Here is an 11,856-nt window from a genome sequence, read left to right as displayed (position 1 = left end):
GGAGCTGCGGATTCAGTGCCGTCCTTTGAAATAAATTCTTCTCGGGGGGCAGGGGAGGCATTCACTTAGTATTTGGGACTGGGGCCAGCCCCCCAAAACAATCAGTTTTTATCACTTTTCGGTGACACTGAGAGAGAATACAGTGCATGACAAAGGGTACAAATCCATGACACTTGATATTAGAGGGTGCTGATGTCCTTAGATGAACATTCCTTAGGATGCCGACACAGCCAACCTCTCACGGCTCCTGGGCAGAGGCACCAGACTGCCTTGCTGCATTAGGCTCAAAGAGACTGCCAGCAACTTCAGCTCCGGGTGCCCGAGTCTCTCTGGAGAACCAGAGCAAAGTCTGAAGGGAGCGGCAATCTTTTAAAGATGTATAAACAGGGCCACAGGATGGTTCCAGTCGTAACAAGCAATCCTCACCAATCCCCTTTGGAGCAACTGGCGATAACAGCTTAACATGCTAGCTGGTGCTCTCTCACAGAACTTTCTATGGCAGGAAAGTTCTAGATCTGAGCTGGCCAATAAGGCAGCCACTCATGGCTACTGAGCACATGAATGAGAAACAGAAACTTAACTAATCTTACTTCAATTTAAATAGCTACATGTGACTAATGGCTCCAGTCACCACTGGGAATCCTGAAGGCAGATTAAAATGTCTCTTTGGAGTGAAATGTCAGTTGGCAGCCTGATGCAGACCAGGTAGCGCAGGGCGGTGCGTTTCACGTTCCGACAGCACCACCATGTGGATGAGGAAGCAACTGCAGGCGGGAAGCAACCAATCACCGTGATTGTCCTCCTTGTGTCTGCTCTTAGGATCTTAGCCGATGCCCAGCACCCTTTCCTGAGTCTCAAGATTGGACGCTCCGGCTTTGTTCTTTTAACGAGCCAAATTCAAGATTGGTTAAGGTCCTGGGACATCGGGTGGCCTTCCCTGCCCAGCATCTTACTTTCCTACCGACATTGCGCCCTTCCTGTAGCCATCTCCCACTGCTCACCTCTCTCTCTCACGGATGCACAACACACCCCTTCCTTTGGAGAAGCCCCTTGCCCCATTCTGAGCCCATGTGGGTTGACTTGAGTTGACTCTACCCTCTGACCAGAGTCAATCTTGGGACTCTTGATGGATTTTCAGGGTTCAGTGCTTTTTCTGCTGAGGTTGCCACCCTTGCAAGGCACCAGCCGGGCTGAGGGCCACTGTGCCCGGGGATGAGGCGACAGAGAGGAAAGCATGGGGGAGACACAGATGACTACCTTGCGTCTTTGGGCATCTGCACCCGGTCATGCCTGACCTCTCAACCACAAAGACCACTAGCTCACTGCCACTGTGTCCGTTCTGACACACAGGGTAGAACTGCCACGGTGGGTTTCCCAGACTAACTCTTTATGGGAACAGAAAGCCGGAGTAGAGAGCCTCCTCTTTCTCCCGAGCAGTGCCTGGTGGTTTTGAACTGCTGCTATTGGGGTTAACAGCACAAGAGTTACCCCACTATGCCAACAGGGCTCTTAGGCTAGTCTCAGTGTGGTCATTAGATGATTTCATGTCAAATTGAAGATGTATGCAAGTGTAGGGGTGGAATACAACCTGTCAATCAGGCCACAGTCTGATGATGCCTCTTTGGGGGTGTGACCTTCTTATAAAGAAGGAAAGCTGGAGCCTCCCTCTCTGCCACTTTGCCTTCCTGCCTGCTGGGACTCTGCCTGCCTCCACAGGTGGCCCCATTCCGGTTCCTAACCTAGGATCCACACAACTCTGCACCCACGAGCCTGTGATCTTCCTGCTCCTGCGTCACTGGCCTGCAGCCAGACGAGTCTGAAGAGGGACTCGCAGACTAGCATTGGACTTATGGCCTTGAGATGGAATTGGGTTGGGATGCCCTCTTCACAGGTAATTATTTCTTGAGATAAAGCTCTTTCTTATACATAGATGAGTGTCCCTGGATTTGTTTCTCTAGACAACCCAGGCTAACACATGGAACTAAGAATCCTATTCCTTGCCAGGAAAAAGTCCTGATTAATAGAGAGGCTAAGAGAAAGGATCTCAGAAAACACAAAACACAGGGTAGAGGATACTATGTGTGTAGAGTATACTTTTCTGAATATGACTCATAGATTAGGTACAGATTCGCGCAACATAAAAAAACAGGCTTCAGATAATTTTCCTTAACCTAGTTTTCCTAGACAACGTATGTTGGCTTGTATTAGGGACAGACGTGATAATAAAGAGCAAGTTTTAAAATAAAAGAGAAAACAGAGAGAGACTTATCAAAGGCCCCAAAGTTGGCTCTCTGAAGAGGTGAAGTACTCTGACAAGACAGATGAAGGAAAATGAGCAAGAACTTGTGAGAGAGTTTCTAGAACTTTGTGCGGGAAATTCCGATATTTGAAAAGCCCATTTTCCACCAACTTTTTGAAGCCCCCTCAGATGAATACTATTGGAACCAAAATAGACATAACTGTAGATTTGGGAGAGATGAAAACATTGAGAATAGTACGAAGAGCTTCAGTAAATCTAAAAACAGGTAACATGGAAACCTTCCCAAAAAGATGTCACCAACATTGAGCAAAAGAAAGCCAATAAATCTTGAATAACTGGATCAAGAACACAATGCAAACTGCACATGTGAAAACTGTTGAAACAGCAACTGTTCTGTTTCTTGTCGTCACACGTAGAGAAAGGCATCGGAGCCTGAGGCTAGTGGAGCCACAATGAACGGACCTGGGTCTCAGCATCCCTTCTTGGGAACAAGCCCCTCCCTGACCAGGGATTTCACAGGACTACAGGGTGAACAAAAAGTCCATTGGTTTCAGCTTGTACAATGTGGGGACTGTTACTAATTTACTATGGATTTAAAAAAGAATCCCCTCGTGATTCCTCTAGTTCCTAAATGCTTCCTCCCCACCCACTATCATGATCCCAATTTTACCTTAAAAATCTGGCTAGATCAGAGGATGTACACTGGTACAGATAGGAACTGGAAACACAGGGAATCCAGGGCGGATGAGCCCTTCAGGACCAGTGGTGAGAGTGGTGATACTGGGAGAGTGGAGGGAGGGTCGGTTGGAAAGGGGGAATGATTACAAGGATCTACATATAACCTCCTCCCTGGGGGATGGACAACAGAAAAGTGGGTGAAGGGAGACGTCAGACAGGGCAAGACATGACAAAATAATAATTTGTAAATTATCAAGGGCTCATGAGGGAGTGGGGAGCGGGGAGGGAGAGGAAAAAATGAGGAGCTGATGCCAGGGGTTTGGGTGGAGAGCAGATGTTTTGAGAATGATGAGGGCAATGAATGTACAAATGTGCTTTACACAACTGATGTATGGATTGTGATAAGAGTTGTATGAGCCCCTAAAAAATGATTTTAAAAAATCCCCTTAATTTTGACTTCTAATTTAATGTGGCCGGAGAACATGCCCTGTAAGACTCTGATTCATTCACAGTAGCCAGATATTCTTTATTGTCCAGTATGCAATCAATTTTTATAAATGTTCTGTCTACTTGGGATAAAAGTATATTTTCCTCAAATTACTGGAGGTAGGGGTCTACATATGTCCAATACGTGGTGCTTATTATTTTGTTCATTTATTAAATTTCCACTTTTTAAAAAATTTTGGGGGTCAGCTTGACCTATCAGTAATTGAAAACAAGGTGTTGGAATCTGTAAAAGTGGATGAGTCCATTTCTCTCTATGGTTCTATCAACTTGACTGTCCTCTGTGGTACTATTTTATCAGGTACTTACAGATTTAGAATTGCTATAGAATTGCTTATCCAAAGATCAGCTGTCTGGTCTACTCTGTCCTGGAGGGTCCTTAGGAGTCAAAATCGACTAGATGGCAGTGGGTCTGGTGTTAGTTTGGTGGGATACAATGGGTTTTCTTACATGGCCTACCTGACTCTGGTCTTGCCAGTCTTTCAAAATTATGGGCCTGCCCGCAATCTGCCAAGTGAGTTGGTAGGCTGGCTATCCACATAAACAAACCACCCCGTAGACCTGGTCAGTTTAAGAACCTACAATTCTCTCAGAAGCCAGTTTCACAGAAGATTGTTTTGGAGCCTCCTGGTCAACCAGAGCCTGGAGAGGAGCACCTGTGTCCACTGGACCTGAGCCCCCCGTGTGGAGAGCCTCCCTTGACGCAAACAGAAGAGCTGCATGATGGGTCAAGGGCTGCAGCACTGAGCTGATAAGACAGAAGAGGCCCAGAAAGGGCCCATTGGCAAAGGCAGTGGTGAGAGGGCCAGAAGGGAACCAGTGGCAAAGAGAGCATCAGGGAGGTCGGGGTGGGCAGTCAGCACATGGCACAGAGCGAGGTGCCTCCAGGCAAGTGACTACTGGTGGACCTGTGTGCCCTGTCAAGTTGGGGCCCATGTGGGCCGATGGTTGAGCAGAGTAAGCGGCTGTGTGGCCATGCTAATGCCAAGAGGGTGAGAGAAAGCCTGTCCAGAGGGGGCCAGGAGGAGGCCCGTGTGGAAGGAGGAGAGGCTGCCAGCAGAGGCAAGGGCATACACTGTCTAGGGGCCCCTGTCCCCTGGCACTAGCCAGGGTTGTCCAACAGCTGCTGGTTGAGAGTGGGTCGTTAGTCGGGGGCGGGGGGACAGACTCAGCCGAAGAGAACAAACATAGCTGTGCCACCCTGGCCTGACCTAACACCGTCCATGCTGAGGGAGAGCAAGATGCCTGCGGGCATCTGATCCACCCTGTGCCCACCCACGACACAGAACGACCCTGGATACCCACTGCCATGCGGCGATTCCAACTCGTCGTGCCCTCTCTCTCTCATGTTCACTGATGCCTGCACAAGAATCAATCAATGTGGACACGGAGCCCTTAGGGCGTGCGTAGTGGGTTACGGGTGGAGCTACTGACAACAACCAAAGTGTCCCTAAGCAGATGCACGCTAAGCAAAGCGTGGTAATACACACAATGGAATACTACACAATCATAAAGGGTGGTGAGAACCATTTTATCACATGTAAGGTGGTCCTTCTTTTATAAGCAGACAAGCATCGATACATACATAGAGACAAATGTTCCCTGGGGGGTGTTCAGGCAGGAGGACGTGAACAAAGTGTGCTTTACAAAGGCCAGTTATTTTTCATGATGGGAAAACTTTGGATGTGGTCAGCATAGCAGAACCAAAGTAAGACTGAGTCATTGATCACCTATGGGCACAATGGTGTGGCTATAGATGTGGACACAGGTGAGAACGTGAAGCAGGGCTCTTCTCTCCTTGTCTCTGTAACTCACATCAAATGACTGGCTGGGACTATGCAAATAATGTGTGAGACACTGAGAGAGCCCATGGGTCAGTATGGGTTGCCACACCCCTGGCTAACAGTGAGCTATCTCAGAAGCAAGAACAAAGAGAATTTTCGGGACAAGGAAGAGCCACTGTTGGATCACGTTTGAGATCCCTGCCTGAAGTGGCAGAGGTGGAGACTGGGGGCCCCAGAGACCATGGGTCAGAGCAAGGGAGCCAGGCCAAGGCTGAGCAGAGGGACTGTGCTGCTGAGAACATGAGACAGTGAGGTGGAGCGGCAAGGTGGTCTTCCTGATGCCTGGAGGCAGAGGCCAGGGACCACGTGGCTGAGAGGCTAAGGATCAGAGAGAGACTTGGCTGCTGACTCAGGAGAGGAGCTGCTGGGACCAATGATGGTATCCTTACTTAATAAGCCTGACTTGGGGTAACCGCTAACTTCCCTAATCAACTCTCACAATTGTGAGTATTGTCTGTGTAGCCATTGCAATGAATTCTGGAAGCCAGCAAAAAAGTCGGTCAGGGAGGAATGGTGGCGGCTTCTCTGAGCTCGGCCTTGAGGCAACCGGCTTGGGTTTATGTGCAGTTGGAGTCTCCTTCTCCCTTGTGTAGCTAGAGGTCAGATGTGACCTCCAAGCTGCCCCCCCCCACCAGTGACTCTATAGAGGACAGAGTGCAATGGTTCCTTATGGGAGCACAAAGCCTCACTGTCCTTCTGCAGCCGCTAGTAGGTTTGAACCACCGAACTTTTAGTTAGCAGCCCACAACACCCTACCCTGGGTAATGTGGGAAGGGTGAGTGGGTCCTTTCAGAGACCTGAGTAAGTTCATCTGCTGTATTGTTCAGTGGGGTGGAGGAGCCGGTTTACCTCAATCTGTCGCTGCTGGTCCATGTTTGTGTTCTGCAAGCAGTCTGTTCTTGTTATGTGCGGCGCACCTTTCATCAACAATAGTCCCGGCTTTCAGCTGTCAACACTCTGTGAGGTGGCCATTTGTGGGGCCCAGTCAGAACAGACGGCTGAGTCCTCATCCTGGAAAGTCTCATGTGGCTTATGTTGCTTGGGACTTAGATAACTCACCCAACTGCCTTGTTATTTGTCTGTGTGAAGTTACATAAAACCCTTAGACTGGATGTGGGTGCTCTGCCCTGATCACAGAGTTAGAAGTGCCCGGGAATTTTTGGCCCGACTGCAGGGTTCAAACCCATTACGCACTCCCTGGGAGCAAGACAAGGCTGTGTGCACCTGTAAAGATTTACACCTATACCCCAGTGACCCTAGCGAGGGTTGGTAAGAGTCCGATTCGGCCCCACGGCATGGGCTAAGTGGCCTGTATGCTGTGAGAGAGTGTGGAGAGCCCCGCTCCCTTGCTTGGTGCCGGATATTTCTGAGGTGCAGATCTCATTTCAGAGGACCCCAGCCCCACTGGGCTGGAGTTACCCTCTGCAGGACTCTGAGAGCTCAGCGGTGGCTTTCTAACCCCCTTCCCGGGCCGGCTTCCCCTACTCCCTTAGGAGTGTCCCCTGGGAGTGTTCCCTTCACAATCAAATCCAGGTCTGCTGCTGGAGAACCTGACCTGTGACACCTACAGAGAAGCAAGAGTTCCTATGAGAAGAAGAAAATGTTCGAAAATTGATTGTGGTAATAAGGATGGTACAACAGTTCTTGATAAGATTGAACTATCAAATTGTATGATATGTGGATGAAGTGCCAATATAACGCTTAAAAAAAAAAAGAGTCCTTATGCATTTACCTTCGGAAGTTGATGTTGAGATTGCCAGTCATGATAAGTCCCCCAACTATCATTGCATTCATACCCAGTGTAGCATCAATCAGGGTTGAAATGGCCCCTCCGTGCATAAATCTAGTTACAAGAGGAGGGAAATAATGTCTTTAGAAGTTCTGATAACAGAGAGTCAGTCTCTTTTGCGTGCTCACATGCATACAAAAATTATCCATCTCCACACCTTTACTTAGGAAAGACCCACTCAGCCTGTGCTCATTCAGTGTACCGATCTCACAGAACACCATATGTCAGAATACACTTTGTTCCTAGTATTACAGTGTAGTCTTAAGCATTTGTAATGAACCTGGAACTTAAAAATCAGAGCCCAAGCAAGCACAAAGCTGAAATGTAATCTTGAAAACTTATATTCTGCTTTTATTAAGCCAACAAATGTATATGATACACATTCCTTAATATAACATTTAGGAACTGCAGATAGCAGATGACAAAAGAATGAATAAAAACAAAAACATGTAAACGCTGTAAGGCTCATGATTCTGCTATCTAGTGACTGTTAACATTTTAATGGGATCCCCTCAAGTGACACTCTAGTGCCCAATGGCCTATCCTTCTGCCTTTGAGCAATATGTTATGACCATCTTTCCCTGTCAAGAATCATACATCTCCACCCCCACTTTCTTCCTCCATGGTGGTTCCAGGACGTGGAGAGCGGGCGCTATGAGACCAAAGGACTGCAGACCCCCCCATTTCTAGGCCATCCTGCTTACCCAGGTGGTCCTTGCAGGTAAGGACCTCCTTGAAACAAACAAACGATTCTTTTTTCATGATCGTTGTAGAACATCACATATTCAAAGCCCAGGCCATCCTCAAAGCTTCTGGTGAAGAGCCTGGCCTGCTCTAGCAGGTCTTCTTCCCTAACCACTGCACCTGCAGGGAAATGACATGGTTAGCATGCAGCACGGAGCGGCAGGTTGTGGAGAAATGCTGTAACAGAAGCAAGTAGCTGCACCTGCTAAAAAATCACAGGCCGGTGGATCAGTGTGTAAAATGTCAACCTGTCAACCGGGTGCAGAACGGAGGGGACTCGGAAAGGCCAACGCCAGAGAAAAGAAGAGCGAAGAAGCTCAAAAATGCATGGCAACAGTCAGTCCAGTGGACTCATGGGCCACACAGACAAGCGTCTCCGAAACCCTGGGACCAGAAGAACTAGATGGTGCCTGGCCACCACCAGCAGCTGCTCCAGAGGGACCACCTTGAAGGTCCTGGGTAGGGTGGGAGAAAAATGTGGCTCAAAACTCAAAGTCTGAAAAATGACCAGGGTTATTTGGTTGGACAGAGACTGGCCTCTGGAAATGCACTCAACACCACGGCTCAATCCATGTTCAGCCAAACAGCAGCTAGCTCTGTAACGGGAACAGGAACAACATGCAGGTCTCAGCATAAGTAACCGGGTTAGGGCCAAAGGACAGGACTTACCCGAGGACAGCACTCAGAACCGGGTTTCCCAAAGTGGGTGAGACTGCCATCTGGCCTAGGGAGGGCTGGAATGATCGAGGGGAACGATGAAAGCATATACCTACACTTTACCATGGCTTATGGGCCTGAGATAGCACAAAAGTTTTTAATTGCCAAGGGGGCACTGAGTAAATGTTTTTCTGAAAAGGGGGTGGTAGGCCAAATAAGTCTGGGAACCTGTGGTTCAGAAGGTTCGTTCGGAAAGCAGAGGAAGGGAGATGGGAAACAGGGAGGAAGTGGGCTAAGTGATGGTCCATCACGGGACAGCAATCAATGCCCTGACAAAGGGTGTCTGAATGATCGCATTAAGAGTGGACTTGCTCTGTAAGCCTTCACGCAACTCAAAATAAAACGTCTCTGGCACATGGTAAGTACTATAGAAGAATTCGCTGTTGTGAGCAGACTTTAAATTGTGTTCGCAAACTTAGAGCACATTTGTCTTTTCTAGAGGTATTCATGAATTCAACAGCTGTTTACTGACTAATCACTGGGTATTGTGTTAGGTACTGGGGAATTCAAAAGTGCATTAAAAAAGAATTTGGTCCTTAAGGAGCTTCCAGTCTTTGGGGAACGGACCCGAGAGACTTAAAACAGATAAACCAACTACAAATCAGTAAGTACAAAGCTACAGACAAACCTACAGAGGTAACAATTGGATTAATGGTTTCATAGAGGTGTGATGGGGGAGAGGGAGGCGGCAATGGGGAGCTAATAACAAGGAGTATAAGAAAGAGGAAAACGTCCTAAAATTGCGTGTGGTAATGATTGTACATCTCTTCTTGATACAATTAAACTACTGGATTGTATGGTAAGTGGATTATATGCTAATGAAGTGGTTTTTATTTTTAAAGATACAGTTCAAAAAGAAAAGAAGAAAACATTTTTCTACAGGCTAATACTGTACAATAATTGCAGTTCTCATTGGGAAAAAAGGACAGCATTGTCCAGCCACAGAAACAAGACTTGATTTTTTTTGTACAGAAACAAAAAAACTTACATCATTCTATTCTACATTGAACCATTTGAGAAACCTATTATTGCAGAATCACACAAATTTTCTGTAAAAAACGAAGTCTTATGTATCCCAGAACACTATTATTGAAAACACTATTGTAAGAGAGAAAAAAAAAGTGTATTAAAAAAGACCTCAATCAAAAAAAAAGACAAGAAAAAAAAAAAAGACCTCAATCCTTCAGGAGCTTCAAGTCTGGAGGGTGGAAACCGATGACAAAGCAGTTGGCGACACTGGAGGGCAGAGGACACTGTGGGGCAGAGGGGACCAGCCCCGTGCCTTGGGAACGGGCTCAACAGGACCTTTGAAGAACTGGCAGGTTCTTTTATTATTTGCATGAAAAAAGGTCCAACAGGTCTTAGAAGTGGGAAGTGGAAAAATGGACGTTTCTGTCAAAGAGGGCAGAGAGAACAGAGTTAGAGGGGAGGAAATAACTCAGTGAAGGTAAGCTAAGGGACTCTCTCTGCAGTTCTGTGTTGCTGGAAAGTAAAAGGCCAAGTTAAAGGGGACCAATGGGGCTCAAGGAGGACGCAGGGCCCAGACCTTAAACCACTTACTCCGTGAATGCATTTAAAGTTTTATTGCAACACAGCGACTTGCTGTGTAGACGGTAGTAATCCCTGGACCAGTGGCATCAGCTTTATCCAGAAGCTTGCTAGGAATGTGGATCTCAGGCTCCCCCTCCTGACCTACTAAGTAGCACCTGCATTTTAACACGATTCCTGGGAGCTTCATGTTCACACGAAACTCTGAGCAGCACCAGTCTTTAGAGACATGGACTGGCAGTGAAGCTAACAAGGGGGTGGCACGTCAGATTTACATTAAGTCACTGCGCCATCTGAGTACAGGGAGAGATGGGAGGGGGGTGAGAGCGGAGGCGGGAGATGAGCTAGAAGACCACTGTCACACTTTACACTCGGTCAGGCCCAAACACTCCACAGAGCAGCGGTTCTGTTCCACGAGGGCCTGGGCAAAGAAGAGATGGCCATTCGTTGGATTTATCTGAGATAGGGGTTCTCAGTCAGCGGGCTAGAATTTCAGATAGAAGAGCAATATGGGATAAAAGGAAACCCACAGATTGAAGTCTTAATGAGGTCCAAGGATTGTTGCTGAAGGACCTTTAGGCAAGTGAGCTGGAAGGATGGAAGATGATCATCAGACACACAACAGGAAGTCTAAATCTGTGGCTGTGAAGGTTGTGCAGGTTCTGAAGGCACTAAGGTTCAAGATCTCCATGGGCGTGTGTGGCTGGGGTGGGGCAAAAGAAAAGCTCATAGGTCAAGAGGGGGCAAATGAGGAGCCACAGTGTGGTTTGCTGGAGTTGTGACAAAGGTGAATGGAGTTGGGTCGAAGGGGAAGACAGTTCAATGGGAGTTAAAACACTCAACATATAAGTGAGTCTTTGCTAGTTGACAGCAACCGGAAAGGGAGGAGGGTGATAAAATCAGATGGTATAAACCTCAAAGGGGTGGGGCGGGACAGGGGCAGTGACCTAAGAAGAGGGGAAGTAATGATTTGGACAGCAAGGAGGACCTCAAACACCGTCTGTTTCTCAGAGGATCCAGTTTTAGTAAAGAGGAAGTAGGTAGGTTGGATGAGAGAATAAGCAAATTCAAGTGGGAATGGAACCCAACGAAACATTTAAGGCGCAAATGGAAGAAGGGCAAAAGGAAGATTGGTCAGAGAGGTTAAGAAAAGCCAAGGAAGAAGAAAATTTCAGGGAGATGAGATCAATAGGGAGATCCAGCAAAGAAAGGGCTGAAAATGTCTAAGCAATTTGGTCCTCAGGCCAGTGGTAGCTTATGGGAAGACCTCTCAGAGTGCTGTTAGAGCAGAAGCCGGACTGTCATGGGACAAGAACATTCAGATAATTGTGTGATATGCCAATGTGTGAGAATGGAACTAGTCAAGATATGTAAATTCCTAGTGATTTCCTTCATTTGAATAACAGCAACTCTCTGAGGGGCTGGCCCCAATCCCAACTATGTGGCCAGCCTCCCCTTCCCCCAGAATAATTTACTTCAGAGGACAGCACTGAAGCTACAGCTCAGGGAGAGGGACATGTCTGATCAGAGCACACAGGAGCAAATGAAGGGGGAGGAAGATAGATGAAGCACATCCTAGCCCACCAAGCCTTGAGGACAATATCCCTGCTCAGAGCAGCCAATGCACAGAGAGGACCATATGGCCCGTCCCACTACAAGACAAGACATCCCTCATTGACCCATATCCCTACGGGGAACAACACTGGAGACACAGTGCGGGAATTGTGCCCGATCTGACCCCACCACACCAAGGTGAAACAGTAAAGGCGAGC

At 47.6% G+C, this 11,856-nt stretch overlaps 1 protein-coding gene across 1 annotated transcript in view; it reads right to left on the bottom strand.

Annotated features, from left to right (window-relative positions):
• Positions 1 to 11,856, bottom strand: part of THEM4 (thioesterase superfamily member 4) — a 28,042-nt gene that overhangs the window by 4,669 nt on the left and 11,517 nt on the right. Inside the window, exons 3-4 of the mRNA XM_045295635.1 lie at positions 7,780 to 7,939; positions 7,019 to 7,129 (exon numbers count right to left, since the gene is read on the bottom strand). Of these exons, the coding sequence (XP_045151570.1) occupies positions 7,019 to 7,129; positions 7,780 to 7,939 (271 nt within the window). The remainder of the gene's footprint in view (positions 1 to 7,018; positions 7,130 to 7,779; positions 7,940 to 11,856) is intronic.

The sequence above is a fragment of the Echinops telfairi genome, unplaced genomic scaffold, assembly GCF_000313985.2.
Source record: "Echinops telfairi isolate 266 unplaced genomic scaffold, ASM31398v2 ScPeMD7_5805;HRSCAF=6673, whole genome shotgun sequence".
Classification (NCBI taxonomy): Eukaryota; Metazoa; Chordata; class Mammalia; order Afrosoricida; family Tenrecidae; genus Echinops; species Echinops telfairi.
This window is presented reverse-complemented; position numbering and strand designations above follow the sequence as displayed.